The 25,051-nt window shown below is 37.3% G+C and overlaps 1 protein-coding gene across 1 annotated transcript in view; it reads right to left on the bottom strand.

Moving 5' to 3' along the window:
* The window catches only part of LOC105211083 (titin), a 115,772-nt gene that overhangs the window by 3,516 nt on the left and 87,205 nt on the right, over positions 1–25,051 (bottom strand). The window contains exons 23-30 of the mRNA XM_054228878.1: positions 15,386–24,607; positions 5,255–12,421; positions 4,862–4,903; positions 4,540–4,791; positions 3,189–4,160; positions 1,405–3,072; positions 1,153–1,294; positions 68–1,086 (exon numbers count right to left, since the gene is read on the bottom strand). Coding sequence (XP_054084853.1) covers positions 68–1,086; positions 1,153–1,294; positions 1,405–3,072; positions 3,189–4,160; positions 4,540–4,791; positions 4,862–4,903; positions 5,255–12,421; positions 15,386–24,607 — 20,484 coding nt within the window. The remainder of the gene's footprint in view (positions 1–67; positions 1,087–1,152; positions 1,295–1,404; positions 3,073–3,188; positions 4,161–4,539; positions 4,792–4,861; positions 4,904–5,254; positions 12,422–15,385; positions 24,608–25,051) is intronic.

Below are 25,051 nucleotides of genomic sequence, written 5' to 3'. Positions count from 1 at the left end.
TATTTAATTTTAATGTAAAAATTATCACATCAAATAAATAATTGAAAATTATTTTATTACTACTTACCGAATTTCTTGGTAATTGTCACAGGCTCACTCTCAACTGGTTCAGATTCACCAACAGGATTAGCTGCTACCACTCTGAACATATATTGAGAGTTCATGGAAAGTTTTTGTATCGCATAGGAGTGTATGTCTTTTTCCAAATCGGCCACCTTCATCCAGAGATTATTTTGCAAATCACATTTCTCCAACACATACTTATTCAATTCCAGACCACCATCATCGATTGGTGGCGTCCATTCCAGTGTGATTGCGTCCTTCTTCATTTCCTTGATTTCCAGTGATTGTGGCCGGCTGGGCTTATCAATAACCTGTATTGTGCATTCCGTCGTCGCCGTGCCAGATGTATTCGTCGCTGTGATCTTATAACGTCCGGAATCTTCACGTGTCACCTTCTCCAGTGTGTATGTCGAGGTGGTCTCTGTGGTTTCGATTTGTACACGTTCAGTTGTGGTTGTCTGTTCGATGGTCTCTCTATACCAAGTGGTTTTCGGTTGTGGATAACCACGCACTGTGGCCGGAATGTTCAAAGTGGTGCCAGCACGTATTTTCTGTGCAAGATACTTCTCATCGATATCGATGGTTGGTTTTTCTTGCAGTATAACTCTACATGAGGTCTCCACGCTGCCCATTTCATTTTCAGCTACGCATGTGTACGTCGCTTCAGTCTCAATTGTTGTCTTCTCGATTGTGTATTTGGATACGCGATTCTCATAGCGTATGCTCTTCGTGGTGATAATCTTACCATTCTTCTTCCACGTTACCTTAGGTTCTGGAATGCCACCGAATACGCAAGACAATGTAATCTCCTTGTTCAGTTCGGTTACGATGTCTTGTAGTGGTTCTTGTACTGTGGGCTTTTCCTTCTTCACCTCGGCCACAAGACGTATGGGTGGTGAGAGTGGTGAGGGCGGTGAAGGACCAACGTCGTTTACAGCGATCGCACGGAACACATACTCCGTATCGATTTTCAGCTTGCTGATGGTATATGTGGTGTCCTTGATTTTGCGTATCTCAATCCATCTGCAATTATGTATGTTTATAATTTAGTGTTTACCCGAAATTACCATTAAAAAATGTGTAAATTACCTCTCCTCCTTCACATCTTGATATTCCAGTATGTATTCTGTAATTTCACATTTGCCATCATCTTCAGGCGCCTTCCAGAAGATTGTAATAGAATCGTGTGTGACCTCTAATGGCTCCGGTGCACCAGGTGCCGTTGGTTTTCCTATAAAAATTTTCAAATTCGTTATTAGTGAAAACCTTTTCTAATTGGAGATCGGCTAAATATAAAAATACCAGTTTTGGAAGTTAGTAAAAAAGTATTCAAATACTTACTCATAATGATCAAGTTAAGTGTAGCTTCCACTTCGCCAACTGGATTCTTCAGTCTTACTGTGTATATACCTTCATCATCGTCCACCACCTTCTTAATGGTAAGCGATGCCGATTGTTCATCTAATGTGGGTATTAAATGCTTATTTTTGATAACAACATTCTTTGTTGTACTCCATTCGGCATCTGGTTTTGGTGTGCCAGTAAATTTGACTGTCATCGTAACATCATCATTCTCCTTAACCTTAATTGTTTGGTCCTTGTCAGTAGTGATGATGGGTAATGTTTGTATTTCCTCCACACACAATTTACTTGCTGTTGTTGCATTAGCAGCGGTACAACTAATATCACCCGTATCATCATCATCGGCATCGTGTATTACCAAACGTCGCACGGTACCCTCAACAAACACTTCATGCTTCTTGTTGGGTTTAATTGGTTTAGATTTCTTATACCAGGTGACCTCGACATCCGGTTGTGACAATTCAACAGTGAACTCGGCATCTGTACCCTTTGTGGCGATAGTCACATCCGGTAATGGCACCACAAAGTTCACCAACGGTTCTTCGACGATAAGTTGTGCCTTTGAAGTTTGTGGTCCAACTTGTATGGTATATTCACCGGCATCCGATGGTTTGGCCTCAACAATCCTAAGTGTTTGTTTCTTACCATCGATCGTTAGTTGCATGTGTCCGTTAAGCGGCAGCTCCTTGCCATCCTTGAACCATTTAACCAAAGCATCACCCTTACTCAACTCAATTTCGAAACCAGCGTTCTCGCCTTGTGTTACTGTAACATCATCCAAAGGTTTCACAATTTCGGGTGGCAATTCAATCACTGTAAGCTCAGCGCTGCATTCCTGCTCTTCCAACTTACACGTGTATTCACCCTCATCGTGTATGGTGCTTTCACGTATAATGAGTTTACGCACCTTACCAACCTTAACGAATTCGACATTCTTCTTTTCGGGTGTAATCTTTTCACCATCTTTAAACCAAACGACTTCAGCATTGTCCGTGGATACTTCTACATCTAAAATAGCAGTCTCTTTTTCGGTTACTTCGTAGTCTTCGAGTATTTTTATGAATTCTGGTTTACGTGGCAAAACTTCAACTGTGGACTCGGTTTCCTTATTCTTGACTTTGCACACATAAGTACCGCTATCACGTAAATTGGTATTACGTATAACAAGTTTATGTGTTTTTCCATCTTCGACGACTACACGATGATCCATACCGCTGAGCTCTTTGCCATTGAAGAACCATTTTGTGGTAACCACATGTGAGGTCTCACACTCCAACGTGAGTGATTGTACTTCTTCGATGGTTATGGTTTTCTTAAGTTTCTTGGTAAACGTAACCTCATCGACCTCGACAATAACACGTGCGCCATGTGATGTTTTACCGATCGGATTGCTAGCGATGCACTTGTAATCACCGGAATCTGTATCGGGATTGGCGTCCTTGATAATGAGTTCAATATTCTCACCATCGTAGATTTGTTGTATACGTTGTGAGGGGTAGAGTGGGTTGTTATTGAAAAGCCATTGCACCTCAGGTACTGGGTTGCCGGTGACCTTAGCAGGCAAACGGATTGTGCCCTTTTGCGGCACAGATTGTTCTTCGAAACGTTCGACGAACAATGGGGGTTCTGCATTACCGGTAGATGGTTCTGATTAGGAATATAAGTTCAGTTATATTGATTAGTAATTGGTTTAATAAAATGTATGTATATATATAAAATTTGTTGAGCTTAAGTTAACATAAAACAATAAACAAAAATACTACCTTCAATAGTTAGGTTAGCCGTTGTTTCTACACTGCCCAATGGATTCACTGCTTTCACTGTATATTCACCACTTTCCGTCGACTTCGGTGAGATCAAAGTCAAAGTATGTGTATCTTTGTCCGATTTGGTATTCTTCGTAATTGGTTTGCCATCCTTGTACCACGTCACCTTGGGACGTGGATTACCCACAATTTGTGTGGTCAAGACAACGCTTTCACCCTCACGTACGACAGTGTTACGTAGCGGTTCCAATACTTGTGGTGGTTCTTTATCATCTGTGCGTACCTTTAATACAATTGGCAGACGTGATTCGCCTTCGCGGTTGGTGGCAATCACCTCATAGGTACCCTCCTGCGATTTCTTCACCTTCGTAATGTGTACAACACTACAATACATATGCATATCAGATTCCGTAACAACGCGTATATTTTTGGTTTCCTCAACATCGATTTCCTCGCCATTGAAGGTCCAAACAATATCGGGTTCGGGTACAGCTACCAAACGGCATTCCAATATTACATTCGTATCTTCATCGACATATTGTGCTTTCGGTTTGCGTGAGAAGGTCGGTGGTATACCTTCTAGTATATCGGCTAGTGAAGATTCACGTGACAAACTCTTACGCGATAAGGCTGTAGCATCAGAACCGTGATCTGACAATGGTGTCTCAACAATGAGTTCCGTAGTGGATGAAGTGAAACCGGCAGCATTTTTAGCGACACAGGTAAATTTACCAGCATCTTCTGGGAATACTTCGCGTATTATCAATGTGGCCACATTATCATCATCATAGTACATTTGGAAGTCTTGCGATGGTTTTATTATGGCAGTCTCACGGAACCAGGCAATTTGTGGGCGTGGTACACCCTCAACTTTACATTCAAATTGTACGGTATAACCATCAGGCGTATGTATGGGTTGTAATTTTTCAATGAAACGTGGCGCCAAGGGTTTCTCTTCAGGTCCGGGACCTTCAAACATTGATGTGTTATAAAAGAAACGATAGAACAGAACACGTTGTGTTAAACATAAAGTGAACAAGACACATTCCTAACATATTTTACAAAAACAATGAACGATAGTCACTCACGTTAACCATTTCAATACATCAATTAATATACAGGGTGCCAAAGATAGCATTGGTTGTATGAATTTGTAAAAAGAAAGTAGTTTAAGGTTTATCGGTTTTTATTTTTATATATTGAAGTGGCTGGCTTCTAGAAGCCAAAACTACATGACAATCAAATTTAGAAACTTGGTGCTGTGGTCAATAATTTTATGGTTCTTACTAGTTTTTGTCACCCTGTAAGCTATATATTTTCAAACAATAATACCATAAGAGAAACTTACGTTCAAATACTGGCAGTTTATCGATTTTCTCGTGTAATTTCTTCTGTACATAATGCTGGTATTCGACAGGCTCCATTAGATATTGTGCCGGCACCCAGCCCTCCTCTTCGGTTATATTCTTCTTCACGTACCACCATTCGGAGCTATGACGTCCGATCACATAAACCTTCTCACCCTCGACCAAATTGATTGCCTCGTCGTTGTCGGCGACATAATTGCAAATGGAATACATAGCATTCTCGTCATCGGTTTCTGAAAGGGAAGTTCGCACGTTAGCTATCAATGCTGCCAAGATATAGTGTTTTAGATTTGGGTAACTTACCTTCAATGTTCATCTCGCGTGTGATATTTAATGAGGCGCCCTCTGTTGTTACAAAAAAAATAATGCGGATTAAATTAAATGCCGTATGAGAAAAGATCTATCATTTTTTCACCAGTGAAATGTTAATGGTGGCACAAATATTGATTATGCGTACATTTAGAATGGGGAGACATGAATGTTTATGCATTAAAAGCCGTTACCTCACATTATTACGCTGTTATCATATAAGCCTGCTAAATTGGATTTATCATTAATCTCTTAAATATAAAAATACAATTATAAATTTATTTGCCAAGCCAGATGTCAAATGATAAAATGTGTGATGCTTAGAAAGAAGTTTCTACTATATTTCATTTGTTATAGAGTTATTATAAGTGTATTGTTATTACTGACCTTCGTTGAAGATCTGTTGCACAACCTTTCGCTTCTTTTTGAATGTGAACGAGTCCTCATCGTACGTAACCGAATCGCTCTTCGGTCGTCGGATGCCAATCAGGAATTGTTCCTCCTCCTCGTCTTGTATTGAATATCTGGGTTTAGCTGCCTTCGGTTTAATAGTGAAAGCGAAATCGTCGGGTGGTAATTCTTCGACTTGATATTCTTCGGGTTCTTCAACATCGTACATTGTATCTTCAATACTGCTGTCATCGCGAATTTCTTCAATGACTGGTCCCTCGTCATCATCATATTCTTCAAATACCTTGATTTTAGCTTCATCAGCCGCTTCAGAGTATGTTTTAGTTATGGGTTTCTTCAACTTAACTTTGCCGGACATTGAAATCTCTTCTTCAGCATATTGATCCAATGCAATATTGAATTCTTGGTCGACATCTTCTTTTGTTTTAGTCGTTTTCGGACGGAATGTAACATTTTCAACATCGGTATACTCGGGTATTTCGACACCCTTCTTGCGACGTTTCAATTTCTTAACCGTATATTCCTGTTCATTTTCTTCGGTTATTTGTAGTGGTTTTGGCTTGGGTCCTCTTTCTACGACAAATTCTTCGATATCTTCACTCTCTTCGTATTCTTCTTCCCGTTTGATAGAGAGTTCTGCACCAGCTTCGTCGAATACCATTGGTCGTGAGGGACGTTTTTTCAAAACTGTAGCTTCCTCTGTCACGCTTTCGTTTATACGTTTGGGTTTCTTCAAAGACAAACTAAATTCTTGTTCGTCATGTTCCTCAACTGTTGGTTCGAATGGTTTCTTTGGTTTCCGGCGCATAACGACAGCTTCTTCGACAATTTCTTCTTCTTCGATTTCAACTGGACGCTCTTCGACGACTTCTTTAGTTATTTTCAGTTCATCAGCCGCTTCTTCGACAACTGGCTTAGGCTTCTTCTTCTTTTTCAAAGCAACTGTTTCGTCGGTGGTTTCTTGTGTCGTTTCCTTTTGTTTAGGCAGTTTGACGTCGACTGTGAACTCCTCTGTCTCAACCTGTTTAGGTTTCTTTGGCTTGAGCATAACGTCAACTTGTACATCTTCTGGAATTTCTTCTGGCACGGGTTTTTTCAATTTCACTTCAACCTCTTCGGCCTCTTCGGTATCTTTTGGTTTTTTGGGCACAAATACTTCTTCGATCTCTTCGATTTCTTCCACAACAGGTTCGGGTATAACTTCTTCCTCAACTTGTACAGTGAACTCGGTTGCTGCTTCTTCCTTAGGCTTCTTCTGCTTTTTCTTCACTACCTTAAGTTCTTCCACCACTTCTTCGACTTCCTTTTTAGGTTTCAAAGTTACTTCCGCTTCAGGCTCCTCAACTACTTCCGGTTTAATAGGTTTCTTCTTTGGTAATGTAACTTCTTCTTCGGCAATTTGTTCGGGTTGTGGTTCAGTTTCTTTAATCTTGAATTCATATTGTTTTGGTTTCTCTTCAGACTTTTCTTCCTTAGGCACAATAACTTCTTCTATTTCCTCCACCTCTTCAATTTGTTGTTCTTGTGGTACCTCCTCTTCAATTGTTACCTTCAGTTCAGCCGCAGCTTCTTCTGTCTTTGGTTCTTTTTTCGACTTCTTCTTAATTTTAATTGCTTCCTCAACCTCTTCAGCAGGTTTCTTTGTTGTTAATCTAACCTCGGTTTCCGGTTCTTCTGTGACTTGAGGAGTTGGTTTCTTTTTCTTTGGAAGTGTTATTTGTTCTTCAGAGACTTCTTGTTCCACAGAGACTTCTTCCTTTGGCTTTTCACTTTCTGTAACCGTGAACTCATATTCTTTTGGTTTTTGTTCTTCTTGTTTTGGTTCTTCCGGTTTCGGTTGAATTTCTTCCACTTCTTCAATTTCTTCAACCACTTCAGGAGCAGCTGGTACTTCTTCCACAACAGTCACCTTGAGCTCAGCTTCGGCTTCCTCAACTTTAGGCTCCTTTTTAGGTTTCTTTTTGATTTTGATTTCTTCTTGCACTTCTTCAATTGGTTTCTTGGTTGTTAATGTAACTTCAGCTTCTGGCTCTTCGGTTACTTGAGGAGTTGGTTTCTTTTTCTTCGGAAGCGTTATTTGTTCCTCAGAAACTTCTTCCTTTGGTTTCTCAGTTTCTGTTACCTTAAATTCATATTCCTTCGGTTTCTTTTCCTCCGGTTTTTCTTGAATTTCTTCTACTTCCTCAATTTCTTCAACCACTTCAGAAGCAGCTGGTACCTCTTCCACAACTGTCACCTTGAGCTCAGCTTCGGCTTCTTCAACCTTAGGTTCCTTTTTAGGTTTCTTCTTTATTTTGATTTCTTCTTTCACTTCTTCTGTTGGTTTTGTGGTTGTTAATGTAACCTCTGCTTCTGGCTCTTCGGTTACTTGAGGAGTTGGTTTCTTTTTCTTTGGAAGCGTTATTTGTTCCTCAGAAACTTCTTCCTTTGGCTTTTCAGTTTCTGTAACCTTAAATTCATATTCCTTTGGTTTCTGTTCCTCCGGTTTTTCTTGAATTTCTTCCACTTCTTCAATTTCTTCAACCACTTCAGGAGCAACAGGTACCTCTTCTACCACAGTAACCTTTAGTGCGGCTTCGGCTTCCTCAACTTTAGGCTCCTTTTTAGGTTTCTTCTTTATTTTGATTTCTTCTTTCACTTCTTCTGTTGGTTTTGTGGTTGTTAATGTAACCTCAGCTTCTGGCTCTTCGGTTACTTGAGGAGTTGGTTTCTTTTTCTTCGGAAGCGTTATTTGTTCCTCAGAAACTTCTTCCTTTGGCTTTTCAGTTTCTGTAACCTTAAATTCATATTCCTTTGGTTTCTGTTCCTCCGGTTTTTCATGAATTTCTTCCACTTCTTCAATTTCTTCAACCACTTCAGGAGCAGCTGGTACCTCTTCCACAACAGTTACCTTGAGTTCAGCTTTAGCTTCTTCAACCTTAGGTTCCTTTTTAGGTTTCTTTTTAATTTTGATTTCTTCTTGCACTTCTTCAATTGGTTTCTTTGTTGTCAGCGTAACCTCTGCTTCTGGCTCTTCGGTTACTTGAGGAGTTGGTTTTTTCTTGGCTGGTAAGCTGATTTGTTCTTCAACAATTTCTTCTTTTGGTGTTTCAATCTCGCTTTCCTTAACCTTAATTTCATACTCCTTTGCGGATTCCTCTTTTCTTACTAGAGGAGTGGGCTTCACTTCTTCTTCCTCCATAATTTGCTCTTCTACTGTCGGAACAGCTGGAACTTCTTCAATAACACTAACCTTGAGTTCAGCTTCTGCCACTTCTTCTTCTGGCTTCTTCTTTGGTTTCTTTTTGATTTTAATTTCTTCTTGAACCTCTTTAACCGGTTCTGTTGTTGTCAGTTTAACTTCTACTTCCGGCTCTTCTTGAACTTGTGGAATGGGCTTCTTCTTCTTCTGTGGAAGAGACACTTCTTCTACAGTAACTTCTTCCTTTGGTTTCTCAACTTCACTTTCTGTTAGCTTGAATTCATATTCTTTCGGTTTTTCTTCTTCAATAATTTCAGTTACTGGCTGTACTTCCTCCACTACTTCCACAACTTCTTCTATTTCCTTAACAACAGGTATATCTTCAACCACGGTTACCTTAAGTTCAGCTGCGACTTCATCTTCGGCTGGCTTTTTCTTAGGTTTCTTTTTGATCTTAACCTCTTCTTGCACTTCTTCAACGGGTTTTGTTGTTGTCAGTTTCACTTCTTCTTCTTGTTCTTCTGTCACTTGAGGAGCTGGTTTCTTTTTCTTTGGTAGGGTAACTTGTTCTTCAATTGTTTCTTCTTTAGCTTCTGTTTCCCTAATTTGAATCTCATATGCCTTTGGTTGCTCTTCTACTTCCTCCTCAATTTGGACTGGAGCGCTTATTTCAATCGGTTGCGTTTCTTCTTCGACAACTTGTGGTACTTCTTCAACCACATCGACTTTGTGCTCTACTTTGGTTTCCTTTGGTTTCTTTACCTTTTTCTTAACCACAGATACCTCTTCAGTAATTTCCTCTTTCGGAGTAGTTGTGATAACTTTTACTTCTTCCAATGGCGTTTCTTCGACTGTTTCTTTTTCTTGTGGTGTTTCGGTCTCTTCAACAGGTACCGGTTTAGTTTTTTCTGGCATAGACTCCTTAACACCAATTACATATTCTTTGTGTGTTTCTTCGGCCACAACTTTTTCGGGAACGGTAACTATCTCTTCCACTTCCTCCACCACTTGTGTGGGTTGTTCTGGAGTTTCTTCTGTGACCTGTACTTTCAATTCAACTTCTTGTATTTCTGCTGGCTTCTTCTTGGTCTTTTTGGTCTTTATCTTAACTTCCTCAACAACTTCTTCTACCGGTTTACTTTCTTTGATAACAAACTCAGCTACAGGTTCTTCCTTTGGTTTCTCAATAGTTTCTTCTTCCTTAACAGTGAATTCAGCTTCAGGAATTTCTTCTTCAACTTGAGATTCGACAATGCCAAATGTATATTCTTTGGGTGCTTCCTCCGTAGCTGGCACTTCTGTGATAACTGTTACCTCTTCTATAGCTTGTTCCAAAATTTCGTCCTTCGGAATTTCGGTTTCCGTAACCTTGATTTCGTGAACAACAGAAGCTTCTTCTTTAGTCTTAGGTTTCTTTGGCTTTTTCTTTATTTCTACTTGTGCTTCAACCTCTTCCACAGGTTTTGGTTCAGTTAAAACCACAGAAGCTTCAAACTCTTCAGGAGCCTGCTTCTTCGGTTTCTTCTTGATTGAGAAGACGGCGCCATCTGGTTGGTCATCTTCTTCAACAACTGGTGCAGCTACTTCTTCAATTACTCCAACCTCATATTCTTTGGGAGCCTCTACTACCTTCGATTTTTTAGGCTTTTTCTCTTTAACTTCGACTTCTTTAACTTCTTCTATGGGTTGCGGCACCTCAACTTCTATATCTCTTGTAGTGATTTCGTATGTTGGAAAATCTTCGATTACTTCCTCCTCAACAGGCTTAGGTATTTCAATTTCCTCTGGTATTTCTTCTTCAGGTTGTTCGGGCACTTCTTCAGCTTCTGTTTCAGTTAATTTAAATTTATAACTCTTTGGCTTCTTTTTCTTGACAACTTCTTCAGCGACTACTTCTCCAATCTTTTCTGTCTCTGTTATTTCTTCTTTAACTTCCTCAACAACAGGTACATCTTCAACCACAGTTTCTTCCTCGGGTTTCTTGGTTGGTTTCTTCTTTTTCACGCTGACCTTCGCAATCGGTTCTTCAGGTATTTCAACTATTTCCTTAACTTCCACTACAGCTTCATCAAATATTTCTTCTTCCGGTTGCTCAGGCTGAGTTACAATTACTTCCTCTTCTGGTGTTACTTCTGCTTCTTTGGGCTCCGTAACCGTGTACTCATATTCTTCTGGTTTTTGTGGTTTTGGCTTCTTCTTGCGTGTAACCACCCTTTCTTCAACAACCTCTTCTACAGTGACCTCCTTTTGATCGTAATCGATAACACGTACTTTATGCTCTTCTGGCGCTTCCTCTGGCTCAATGACAGTAGTTGTAATTTTATACTCAACAGGGGTTTCTTCTATGACTTCCTCTACAGGAGTTTCTTCTACTACTTGTACTTCAGCCACTGGTATGTCCTTAGTCTTCTTCTTTTTAATCTTGACTTCAGCAGGTTTCTCTTCAGTTGGTTGTTCTGGTACAGTTACTTGTTCCTCGGTAACAGAAATCTCAAATTGTTCTTCCGGTTTCTCCTCAACAGTTTCTTCTTCCTTTTGTTGTGGTTTCTTTGCTTTTGGCTTCTTTTTCTTTTCAACTATTTCCTCAGCATCGGTCGTAGGAACCTTTTCAACTTCCTCTTCGGTGGGTACTATCTTAGCCTTCTCTTCGGTTGCTGGTACTACCTTTTCTTTTTTAATTGGTTTTAATTTAACTTCTTCCTTTGCTTCTTCAGGTGCTTTGCTTTCTGGAATACGGAATTTAACCTCCTCTTCGGGTACTTCTTCTTGTTCTTTAGGCACACCGGGCACGATTTGTGTTATATTTACTTCGGGTTGAGGTTTTGGTTTTGGTTTCGGCTTATGCTTTTGCTTAGGTTCCTTCTTCTCTGGTTTTGGTTCTTCAGGGAATTCGATAGGTTCTAATTCCTCCTTTTCATACTCTGGATGTTCAAAGTCGTTCGGCTCAAATGGTTGCAATTCATAAGTGGGCTTTTCTGGTGTTTCTTCCACCACCGTAACTGTTGCCACTTCTTTCTTTTTGGTAACAGTTTCTTCGACAACTTCAGCCTCTTGGGGTTTAACAGGTGTCTTTTTCAAAGTCACACTTTCAGGTTGTTCCTCAACGATGGGCTTCTTCTTACCTTTACCGATCTTCAATTTAACTTCCTCGGGCTTTTCTTCCGGTTTTGGTACTTTTTCGGGTTTCTGATAAGGTGTTGGTTCCTCTGCTTCTTCTTCACTGCTCACGTATTTCTCATATTTCTCCAATTGCGGCTTCTCTAAATCATCCTTAATTGGTTTCAATTTTTTCACCTTACGCGGCTTAAACTTCAAGATCTCCTCAGCTTCCTCAATATTTCGCGAAAGCTCACCCGTTTCGCGTATTGCACCGATTTCGGTTATTTTCGGTATCAGTAGTTCTGGTGGATATGTAACCATCTCCATGCGGCTCTTTAGCTTGAATTTAGGTAATTGCACGGTTTGCTCTTCGACCGCCTTCGGCTTGCGTTTGATTGGTTTCAATTTAATAGATTGTGGCTCCTCCGCTGTCTCCACAATAACCAATTTTGTGGGTTTCTGCTCTTTGCGTACAATTCGCTGTGGCTCAATATTAGCGAATTCGGCCTTAACCCTTTGGGGCTTCTCAAACTCGAATTTCTCATATTTCTCAAGTTCGGTTTTCTCAATCTCCTGTTCCAGTAGTTTTTGTATGATGAGATCATGCTCGTCGATTTTCTTCTTGACAATCTTCTTCTTCTTTTTAGGTTTCTCCTGCTCACCCACAGTGGGTACATCAACTTCTTCCTCCTCTGGCTGCTCTTCTTCTATCACTTCGATCGGATGGGAATCCTCCACCTCGGGCACCTCTTCGATGATCCTCACCTGTAATGGACGTTGCTCTTCTTCTTCTTCTTCGATTATCGTTGGTTCCTCCTCCACAATGCTGAACTGGTAACCCTTATGCACCACCGTTTCTTCTCCTAATATATACAAAACAAATTATATGAGTGAAAATACGTAATAAAACAATAGTTTTTTTTGTTTGAGAAAACGATGTTTTCTTGTTTTATATCCTTGTGGATAGGCTTTTGACATATATACAGCAAAATATTACTTATGTAGAGTAGTAGATATTTTCCATTTTTTAGCTAATGTATAACGTGGAAAACGAAGCTGGACGGACAAAAGGGGTACAAATGCAATACAGAAATGCGAATAGTGGCAATTAATTTAGGGGAAAAATAATATTGTTTTTTTTTATTTTTTTTTTTATATACTCATATTTTCATACAAATATAATAAGTATTAATAAGATAATATAACACATAGACACTTAAAAACTTAAAATTACTTTCTTAAAGACAAACACAATTTTTTATAAGGTTTTGATTCGTTTTTAGAGAAAAAACAAATATTAAGCGGACGAACACTGTAATAAATAAAGGGGACAGAAAAAGTGCGTTTGATAGTTGGTGCAATTGGCGTAAAAGTGTTGTTATAAGAAGAGTCTGGATTTAATAATTTTAACAATTGGAAAGTGCTTGTTTATATATAAATAAAGTAAGAAATACATACATATATGTAGAGGTTAAGGCATAAATAGATTAGCCTCAGAAAGCGAATGCTTATTTTTATTTAATTTTTTTAATACAATATTTTTATTGCAAATTAATTTGTATAAGTTTAAAATTGTTTTCGAAATTTCTTTATTTTTTTTTTAATAATTTACTATAATTTAAAATATATATTATTTTAATTTTAGAAAATATATTTATAAATATAAAATAACTAAAGTATATATTTTATATTTATTTATTTTATTATAAAATAACTAAAGTATATATTTTATATTTTCGAAGCTTTTTTATAATTAATTAATCTTATAGATTTTATTAGGTTTTAAACACGATTTAATTTCAAATTCTTTATTTAGAATTTTAAAATACTTTATATATTTATTATATATTAGTGTAATCATATTTTTATACCGATATTTGTAAATTTTTTAATAATTAAAAAAAATCTGAACTTTTTATAATTTTGTTAGTGTTTTGAAATTTACTTTAAGCCTAATTTAGTATTTAACAAATTTAAAATATTTTTTATATTCAATATATATTATTATTTATTTCTTTATAAGTTTAAAATAAAATAAATAAACAAATAAGGAAAGACTAAGTTCGTGTGCAACCGAACATTTTATACTCTCGCAATTTATTGAAATAAGTTTATTAAGATAACACACATTTTGACACATACATTCAACATAAAGTCCAATTGAATAGCGATAATCAAGATTATATGCTCTCTTAATTTTGTTCCGGTACCTCATACATTAACCGATATATGCAGAATAAAGCCCACCGTATTTTTGAAAAACCTATATTTGGTGTATGAGAGCTGCCGGAAGTTATGACCAGATTTTAAACATTTGTGGTATAGTGACACACTATTAGAAGAAAAAGATTTCCTCTGAATTGATTAAAATATCTAATGGGTAATATGTATTGGAAGTGAGTGCAGAAAGTTTTGGTTTATATATCTTCGGTAGTTTACGAGATATGTACAAAAAACTTAGGAGAGCGCGGAACCACGAAATATGACCGTTCCCTATATACCAAACTTTATTTTATAACTTTATTTATGGCTTAGTTATTGTAGGTATTCGGTTTTCGCGTGACAATGGTCCCAAGGAACATGTGTACCAAGTTTCATCAATATATCATAATTATTACTCAAGTTATCCGTTTCACAGACAGATGGACGGACTGACGGACAGACTGACTCGATTTTAACTCGTCTCGTCATCCTGATCATTTTAATATATATAACCCTATATCTAACTCGTTTATTTTTATGACTTACAAACAACCGTTATGTGAAGAAAACTATAATACTATAAAGTGGAATATACAATAAATATATATTTATGTAATAATATAATAGAAAAAATATATATAAATTAAATAATATGAACTATTTTATTTTTATCTTTTTATTGAAATTAGTTTCTGGAATGCTAGTTGAAACATTATTTAATTTCATCCAAATTTAATTTGTTATATTTATAAAATAATATTTTTGGAATGTTTTTAATCATTTTTTTACGGAAATGTTAATATATTTAGTTATCTAAAATTGAAAATTTTTTTTGAAATACCTTACATTGAAATTTTATGGAATTTTAATTTTTTCTTCCAAGGAATGTATAAATTTCATAAAAATTGATGATATTTTTATTTTTTTATTTCAACATTAAAAAAATTGAGTTTTATTAAATAAAAAAATATATTTATTATTATTATACATTATTTTTTAATATATGAATTTTTGTAATTAAATAAATAAAAAAAATATATATTTTCAATTAAATGTTTAAATTGGAAAAAAAAAATTTGTATATTTTAAAATAAAAAAAATATTTTTATATTTTAATTAAAATAAAAAAGTATTGTTTAACAAATTTTAAAATAAAAAAAATATTTATGAAAACTGTAGAATTATTAAATTAAATTTTTATTAGCACACAATAATTAGCTGAACCTCGCGCATTTATGCCTTAGCCTCAAGCATTTTTAATAAACAGTTTTTTGCTTAAAATTATGTTGTTTTTTGTTTTTATATGCCTAAAAATAGTGTGTTATGTTTTTGTTGTTGTAGGTAATATATTTTAGTATTTAACATGTAGTATTTGGGAATTCAGTAGCAGAGTGAGAGAGAGAGAGAGAGAGAGGGGGGAAATAGTAGGCACAGCAGATAGTTTAAAAATATAAAAGGCTGCTTGCTTTATGCAAAGGGTTTTTTGTTTTGTTTTTTTTTTCGCAATTAGGAAGTACAAGTACATAAGTAGAAAGTAAATATGTATAACGAAGGAGTTTTGAGCATGGCAACACTGCGGCTATGGTTGTGGCTGTGGCAGCAACAAAAGTCGCAAATGCACTTACTTGTATCTTCAGTGATTTTTGGTTCTTTTGGCTTATGTTTTATTGTTTTTGGTTTTGTTTCAGTGGTATCCTCTGTGGCTGTTGGTGTGTCCTCTAACTGTGTTTCATGTGGTTGTTTGGGTTGTTTACGTGTTTTTGGTTTAGTGGTTTCTTCGACTACGTTAACTACATCGTCTGTTGTGTCTGTAAGTGGTGTTTCTTCGATTTGTGTGGTCTCAGTGGTTGTGGGTTTCTCAATTGGTTTCTTTGATTTTTTCGGTTTTTCTGGTTGTTCACTAACTTCAGGTGTTTCAGATGTTTCTACTACTTCAGTGTCTTGTGGTTTAGTGGTTTCTTTCTTCTTTTCTTTTGGTTTCTTTACAATTGGCAATTCTGGTTTTTCGAATTGTTCAAGTTCTACTTTCGGTATTTCTTCTTCGATTAATTTCTGCACATATTCATCAAGTTCATCCTTTTTGATTTTCTTGATTGTCTTTTTGGGTTTCTTTGGTTTTTGTTCAGTGGTTTGTACAGTTTGTTCTGGTTGTTCTTCTTCGAGGGTAATCGGAGCGGTTTCTGGCTCTTCGGTTATAATGACAGTAGCTTCGGGGCTACTGTCATCTTGTACCGTAATTATGTTTATTGTGCTATCCTTTTTGCCTTTTTCTTTCTTTTTGAGTACACGTTTGGTGGTAACTTGTTGAATTGGTTCTCCCTCTTGATCTGTTATCTCTTCCACTTTAACTTCAGCTGGTATTTCCTCAGTAACAACAATTGGTTCTTCTGTTGTTTCGGTTTCTACAACTTTAATTTGCGCTGTTGGTTCGCCCACATCCTCCGATGGCTGTTCTACAATGCGTACTTCGTGAAGTGGTTGTTTTTCAACGCTTTCTTGCGGTTTCTTAGTTTTAGTCTTTTTCTTAGCATCTGGTTTCGCGGCGGGTTGTGGTGTTTCCTCTTCCACTGTGACATCGGCAATTTCTTCACTTTCTTTTTTAGTCTTTGGTGTAGTTTCAAATTCGATTTTTTCATACTTCTCCAATTCTGTTTTGGGTATTTCCTCCTCGATAAGTTTTTGAATGTAATCATGTAGGTCATCCTTTTTGACCTTCTTCACTTTCTTTTTCTGTGGTTTAGGCTTAGGAATTTCTTCTTCCTTTTCTTCCTTATCGGGTTGTGTTTCGATGATGGTTACCTCTGCCTCAGGTTGATCGCCGGTTTGCACTTCTATTATTTCGATCACATCTTCTCTGGGTCCCTGTTGACGCTTTAATTTTCGTTTGGTTACTACTTGTTTTTGCACATCACCTTTGTCGTCAATAATTTCCTTTACTTCCGTTTTCGTTTCGATTTCTTCTACATGCACGGGTTCTTCAGGAATATGTTCAGGTTTAACCTCTTCTTCAACTTGTACCTTCTGCTTAGTGATTTTCTTTTTCTTTGGTTTCTCATGATCTTCGGTTATTTTGATGTCAAAGTCTTCCGTCTCCGAAATTGGCTGTTCCTTAACTTCATCTACAGTTTCTGAAATATCAATAATATCCGTAGGTATTTCTTCAGGTTTGTCCTCTTCAATGACTTTAACCTTATGCTTGATTGGTTTCTTTTTCTTGAGTTTCGCGCTTTCTTCAGTTACTGTTATCTCGAAGTCCTCAGTTTCGGAAACTGGTTGTTCTTCCGTAACCTTTATTTCTTCTGCCGGAGTTTCTTCAATTATGTCATTCGGTGCAACTTCTTTAACTGCAACAATTTCACTACTGACATCTTCAGGCATATCTTCAACAACTTTAACTTTCTGTTTGGTTGGTTTCTTTTTCTTTGGTTTTGCTTGTTCTTCCGTTATTGTGATCTGTAGATCTTCCTTTTCAGACGAAGGTTGCTCTTCCGTAATCTTTATCTCATCTGTGGTAGTTTCCTCGACATCTTCGGGAGACTCTTCATGAGATGTAACTATTTCAGAAGGTATATCCTCAGGTTTGTCCTCTTCAACAAGTTTAACTTTCTGTTTTGTTGGTTTCTTTTTCTTTGGTTTTGTCTGTTTTTCAGTTGACGTTACTTCGTAGTCTTCAATTTCGGACATTGGCTGTTCTTCCACAATGCTTACTACCTCAGATGGTGTTTCCTCAACCGTTTCAGGTATAGCTTCATCGACTGCAACTATATCAGAAGGTATATCCTCTGGTTTGTCTTCTTCAACAACCTTTACTTTCTGCTTAGTTGGTTTCTTTTTCTTTGGTTTTGAGAGTTCTTCCGTGACTGTTACTTCGAAATTTTTGACTTCGGACGTAGGTTGTTCTTCTGTAATTGAAATTTCTTCAACTGAAATTTCCTCACTTACATCCTCAGGTACTATATCTTGAATAGAGATTTTTTCAGAAGGTACATCCTCGGGCTTATCCTCCTCAACGACTTTGACCTTCTCCTTAGTCGGCTTCTTTTTCTTTGGTTTTGTTGGTTTTTCGGTAGATTTTATTTCGAAGTCCTCACCTTCAGAAGCGGGCTGATCCTCGCTAATCTTAATATTCTCAGACGGAGTTTCCGCTACATCTTGTGGTGCTATATCTACAACTGTCACTATTTCAGAAGGTACATCGTCGGGTTTTTCGTCTTCAACATATTTAACCTTTTCCTTAGTTGGTTTCTTCTTCTTCGATTTTTTATGCTCTTCCGTCACTGTAATTTCGTAGTCTTGAGCTTCAGATACAGGTTGTTCTTCCGAAATCTTTATTTCCTCAGCTGGAGTTTCCTCAATGACATCCTTTGGTACCGTTTCTTGTACTACAATTGTATCAGAAGGTACGTCCTCGGGCTTGTCCTCCTCAACAACCTTAACTTTTTGTTTCGTTGGTTTCTTTTTCTTTACTTGTGTTTGTTTTTCCGTTACTGTTACTTCGTAGTTTTCAGCTTCAGATACAGGCTGTTCTTCCGTAATCTTTATTTCTTCTGCTGGAGTTTCCTCGCTTGTATCCTTTGGTGCCGTTTCTTGAACTGAAATTGAATCAGAAGGTACGTCCTCAAGCTTATCCTCCTCAACTACCTTAACTTTTTGTTTTGTTGGTTTTTTCTTTTTAGGTTTAGAATCCTCTTCTGTTGTTGTCACTGTATATTCCTGTTCCTCAGGAGTAGTCTTATCAGTTTCAACAATATTTATATGATCAGAGGAATCTGGTATGGTTTCAATATTTTCAGCCTCGCTTTCCTCATCAGTTTTTTCAGCTGGTTTCTCCTCTTCAGGTGTTTCCTCTTCCGTGACTTTTATTTTAGATTTCGTGGGTTTCTTTTTCTTTGGTTTGGCGGCTTCTTCAACTGTTTTGATCTCATATTCAGTTACGTCGGGTTGTACCGGCTCTTCCTCTACTACCATTGTAGTGAATTCATTAACTTTTTCATCTTCTTTAACACCTTCTTCCTCAATTTGTTTCACTTTATGTTTTGGCTTTTTCTCCGGTTTTTTTGGAGTCTCTGTAGTTTCGTCGTGTTTATATTCCTCGAAAATTTCTGCTGGAATTTCATCCACGACCTTGGCAATATATTCGGGAACATCCTTTGTCTTTAATTTTTTAGTTTTCTTTTCTTTAACTTGAACTTCATGTGGGGTGTCAGTGTCCTTGCTAGGGGTTGTGGCTATGACCGTGATTTCAGCTTCATCATTGCTCTTATCATGTACTTCAATGATGTCTAATACAACTTCTTCCGGTCCCTTCGTATGCTTAATCTTTTTCTTTTTAACGATTTTTTCTTTGACCTCACCATTTTCATCGGTCGTTTTTTCCGTTTCGACAGTTTCCTCGATGATTTCCACTTTGTACTCTTCATCTGTTACTTCCTGTGGGGCAGTTTCCGTGACAGAGACAGGCAATTTTTTGCTCTTCTTTGGTTTTTTAGGAATATCTTCCTCAACCACTGTTATAGAAACCTCCTCGTCTGGTTGCGTCGATGGTACATCCACTTCCTTAATCACTATATCCTTTGATGGTTTCTTTCTTGGTTTCTTCGGCTTCACCTCTTCGACATCAGTAACACCGATTTCGAAAGTATCAAGTTGCTCTTCTATAGGCTCTTCTTCTTTTACGGTGACATCCTTCTTCTCAGGCTTCTTCTTCTTTTTCAATTTAATCGGCTCTTCCAAGTCGACTCTCTCATACTTCTCCAATTCAGTTTTTGGTATATCTTCTTCAATTAGTTTATAGATATATTCAATAAGATCGTCCTTTTTAACCGTCTTTGTTTTCTTTGGCTTCTTAACTTGTGGTTTATCGTCCTTCTTTGTATCTGGCAATTTTTCGACCTCTTCCACAAGTACGGTAACCTCAGCAAGTGGAGAGTTATCTAATTGTGTCTCTATTATTTCTATTATTTCTTCTTTCGGACCCACAGTTTTCCTTATCTTACGTTTCTTCGTTGTTTGTTTTACTTTTTCACCGCCTTCATCGATAATTTCCTGTACATCTTGTGTAGTTTCAATTTCTTCTACAACAATGTTATAATCGTCCACCGGTTGTGTGTCTTCCGGTTGAGTTTGGATTACCTCTTCCACAGGAACATCATCTTCGGGCGTGTCCTCAAACGATGACACGCGTACGATAAACTCTGGTGATTCTTCGTTCGGTTTTTGTGTTATTGATTTCTGTTTCTTGATTTTCTTGGTAATCTTTTTGGTGGGCTTTTCAGACACCGTAGATTCGGTAACGTCAATCTTATAATCATCCGTCGGTTTATCAACCGTTTCTGTGTGTTCCTCAACTAAAGCAACGTCATCGTCAGGTATATCCTCAACTGGTTGTACATCTTCTTCTGTTACTTTGACTTTATGTTTTTTGTGCTTAGTAACGCGTTTCTTGATGTCCTCCGTTGGTGCTTCAACAATTTCCACTTCCTCATTTTCGGACTCTATTTCGTGTTCTACAAATTCTTCGATGACATTCACTAAGTAGTTTTGTATATCCTCCTTAGGTATGTGTTTTGGTTTCTTCACTATCTTCTTAATAGGTTTATCTGGTTTATCCTCTTCAATAGTTACGGGAGTTTCATCTATTTGCACAATTGTTATTTCGGCTATAGGTTGATCGGCTCCTTCACTTATTTCAGATATTTCGAAAACAAATTCTTTGGGTCCTTGCTTACGTTTGACTTTACGTTTAGTAACTGTTTTTTCTTTGACCTCACCAGTTTCATCGGTCTCCTTGACCGTTGCAACGGTTTGTTCAATTTCTTCCAAAGTAATCGGAGCTTCTTCTATTGATGTAGATTTGGGTTTCTTCGGTTTTTTAACTTTAGTGGTGCGTTCCTCCATTATGATTTCATTGAATTTCATTGGTTCAACTTGTTCATCGGTAACACCAATTCTATATTCCTGATGATCTTCTGGTTTAGGTTGCTCTTCTTCTACCACAACCTCAGCTGTTGGTTCCTCAATTTCTTCTTCCTTTTCGCTGGGTATTTCCTCAACGTCGAATTCATGTATAGTAACAGATGCTCCATCGACGACCTCAACTGTTTTCTTGTGGTGTTTAGTTTTCTTTTTAGGTTTCTTTGGTGTTTTGCCAAATTCAATGGGTGTAAATTCTTCCAATTCCGTTTTCGTTATTTCCTGTTCTATTAACTGTTGTAAATATTCGTCGAAATTGTCTTTTGATGTTTTCTTCTTCTTCAACTTTGTAATTTTAGGTTGTTCTATAACAGTTTCTGTCAAATCAGTTGGCGTGATTTCTGTTGTTGAGACGGTTATCTCCACTTCGTCGGGTTTATTTTCTTCAAATGTTTCCACCACTTCTATTACATACTCTTTGGGACCTTCCTTCTTTTTGAAACGGCGTTTTGTGGTTGTTTGTTTTGTAATCTCTCCTTGTTCGTCAACGATTTCTGTGGTAGTAACCTCGGGCAACGATTCTTCAATTCGTACAACATATTCTTCGATTTTCTGTTCCTCTTTCGGTTTGACACGTTTTACTTTCTTAACTTTTCTTGAATCTTTTTCTTGTACATCGATGACATAGTCATCAGTGACAGGTGTTTCCTTAATGTCGATTTCTTCTTCAGATATTATGTCAACCTTTTGTGGTGTTTCTTCTGTAGCTTCTGGTTGTGTCTCCGTAATTTTATATTGTTTTGGTTTTTTCGTCTTCTTCTTTTTCTCTTCGACAACTTCTTTAGTTGGAGAAATATCCTCAACTATTGGTTTTTCCAATTCATCGGCTTCTTCCTCTACGACAGTAGTTCTGAAGAAGACGTCTTCATCTTTCGGCTTTTCAATTTGCTCGGGAATTTCTTCATATTCTTTTGGTTGCACAGCAAATTCTTCTGGCATTTCTTCCACAACCTTCATAACGTAATCCTTTAGTTCTTCCTTTTTGATTTTCTTAGTTATTTTCTTAGACAAACGCTTTGGTGTTTCCGGCTGTGGTTTCTCTGCTTTTTCCACATCTTCCGTTGTTATTACAGTTACTTCGGCTACAGGTTCATCCGAAGCCTGCGTTTCTATAACTTCTACGGTGTAGACCTTGCCACCCTTCTTCTTCTTAAATTTGCGTTTTGTCACAGTTTCCTCTTTAATATCACCACTTGGTTCTTCTTTTGTGACGATTTCAACATTTTCAGAGATTTCTACAATGCTCACAACATCATCTTTGGGCTTTTCTGGCACTGTCGGAAGTTCATCTATAGTTGTAGCCTCTTCTACAATATCTTGTTTATCCGTGTCGCTGGGTACAGTGTCTTTAACTTCAATTGAAAATTCTGTCGTTGGCATTTCTGGCGCCTTTTCTATAGGCTGCTCCTCCAATGGTACAACTTTTTTCTTTAGTTTTTTCTGTTTTGGTGCTTCCTTTGGTGCAGATTCTATAACACCAACTTCCAAAGTTTCCGGTATTTCTAGCACGGCTTTTTGTGGCACCTTCTTTGTTTTCTTAGGCTTTTTGGGTTTACCGTCCACATCGATTTTCTCATACTTTTCGAGTTCGGTTTTAGTTATTTCGGCATTGATTAGTTTTTGTATATACTCATCCAGTTCGTCCTTTTTCAACTTCTTCGATTTCTTCTTCTTCGGTTTATCTGTTGTTGAATCAATGGATTGCACATCTTCCGTATCCACAACAAGCACTTCATAAAGTGTTTCCTTTGAATCGGGCGTTGATTCTGTGGTCTCGACAATTTCGATCACCTGTTCCTCATCGCCTTTCTTGTGGAGAAGCTTACGCTTTTTGCGTATTTCGGTTTTGATTTTGCCATCATCCTTTACAATAGTTTCCTCGATGAATTCCGGTTGTAGTTCTTGTATTTTAACCTCGTAGAAGTCCACGGTATTGAAATCATAAACTTTATCTTTTGGCGCTTCCGTCAATTCAGCAATGAAGTCTTCGAGTTCATCCTCCTTCATTAGCTTGACGCGTTTCTTTTTCAATGTTTTCGGTTTTGCACGTTTCTCTGTGGATTCAGTGATATCTGTTGTAGTTACCGTAACTTCATACGTGGGTTGCTCATCTACGCTTGCTGCTGGTATTTCAATGATTTCTATGAGGTTCTCTTCAGCAGGAGTTTCTTGTTTAATTTTACGTATCTTCTTTGTACGTTTCTTGACAACCACCGGCGCTGTTGGTGCCTCCACCTGTTCAGCGTCTTCAGGTGCCATTTCGAGAATTTCAATTTTGTGATATGGCTTCAACTTAATACCCTCTTCCTCAACATCAGGTTTGTCGGTTTGCGGCTTACGCAATTTCAATTCCGGTTGCGTCTCATCTTCTGTTTCTTTTGGTTGTTGCGGCTTGATGGGATATTCTATTGTCTCTGGTTGTGCCGGTATCTTCTTCTTGCGTTTGTATCTTGGTTTATCTGGTGTTGTTTCAGTTTCCGGTTGTGATGTATCTGTTCCTTCTGAAATCTGTTCATCCTCCGATTCCAACTCTTCGAAATCTTGTGGTTCGAATTGTATTGAAGTATCACCAACACCCGGCTTACGACCGCGCTTTTTACGTTTCGGTTTCTCCTCCGTTGGCTTTTCAGGTGTTTCTTCAATAATATCTTCAGTTATATCCTTTGATATTGGTTTCAAATTAATCTCTTCAATATTTTCTACACTTTCGGGCAACTTTCCTTTGCCTAATTTTAGTTTCTTCGGCAATTCAGTAGTTTGTTCCTTTGTCACCTTCTTTGGTCGTTTATATTTCTCCACCTTTTCTGGTTGTTGTTCCTCTTCCACTTTTGTTTCTTCGTATGTTTCAAGATCCAAAGTTTCCAGCTCCCTTTCTGGTTTCTCGCTGTGTTTGACTTTAACGCGTCGCTTCTTAATAACAACGATTGCTTCCTCAATATTTCTCGATAATTCACCGCAACCGCGTATCGGCTCCAGCTCGGTTATAGTAGGCTTAAAGCAATATGGCGCATATGGTATGAAATTAATCCAACTCTTTAATTTGAAATTCTTAAAGGCAGCAGTTTCCTTCTTTGGTTTCTCTACTTTAGGCTTTTGTTTCGGTTTCTTTAAATTCAACATTTGCGGAAATTCTGCAACCGATGTAATTTCAATTCGCTTCGACTTTTTCACTTCAACACTTTCGATTTTCATTGGCACCAATTTGATTGGTTTTGGCGCTGGTGTTGTATCACTACGCGCCTTCTGTGGCTTCTCCAATTCTGTACGTTTGTATTCTTGTAGCACAGTTTTGGGTATTTCTTGTTGTATTAGGAATTGTATATACTCATCCAGATCATCCTTTTTCACCACCTTTTTCGGCTTACGCTTTTTCTTGATTGATGGCTTTTCATCAATCGTTGGTTTCGGAGTATCAAGCAATTCGTCAATGACTTTAACTTGATGTACGGTCGTTTGCAACTCTTCCGGCTTTTCATCATCCTCTGTATGAACAACCACTGTACTCTCTTCTTCCTTACCTTCCTCTTGTGTTGTAACCACTTCAATAACCTGTTCATGACCATCTATGGTCTTTTTAATCTTACGCTTTTTAACCACTGTTATTTTGGGTTCAACCAAAATCTTTTCCTCTTTATCTTCATCATCAACGACCACATGCACTTCAACTGGTCGTTCCACTTCGTACACCTCTTCAGGCATATATTCTATAATCACTTCTTCGGGTGCTTCGTCGATATTTTCAAATGGTTTATGTGTAGGTTTTTGTTGTTGTTTCTTAATTTTATGTTTCGTTTTCTTAATTGTATCTGGTGTTTGTGTAATGTCTTCAATGACATCATCTGGTTCTGTTATTGTGTACTCTTTGCTATCTTGGTCTATACAAGAGAAAATTGGGGTCTACGTTAGCTCTGAACAGTATCGGTAGCACTTTTCTTTTCTATGCTCTATTAACTAAGTAACTGTAATTTTTTTATAACCTACTTAAATCTATGTTTTATATATAGTTGTATGTATGTATGTATGTTGTGCAGACACATTAATTTAAATATTGGTTAATGTGCAACACAAACTACATGAATTTAAATTAAAAAAAAAAAAAGAAATACGTTTTTTCTTTTCGTTTCTCTTTGGGTTTGTCTTTTACTTTTCCAAAGCGTTATTGCGCAATAATACTTATTTTGAAATACTGATATGTCAATATATCCATATATCTCTCTAATAAAGGTTTGTATATTGATGAAATGTTAACATTTTTAATAAAAAAAAATGCAATCAGTAAAAATAATATCTACAAAAAAAATGCCAATTCTATGGCAATT

Source organism: Zeugodacus cucurbitae, chromosome 4 (genome assembly GCF_028554725.1).
Source record: "Zeugodacus cucurbitae isolate PBARC_wt_2022May chromosome 4, idZeuCucr1.2, whole genome shotgun sequence".
In the NCBI taxonomy this organism is placed as follows: Eukaryota; Metazoa; Arthropoda; class Insecta; order Diptera; family Tephritidae; genus Zeugodacus; species Zeugodacus cucurbitae.
The sequence above is the reverse complement of the archived record's forward strand: the minus strand, read 5'-3'. Positions and strand labels throughout refer to the sequence as shown.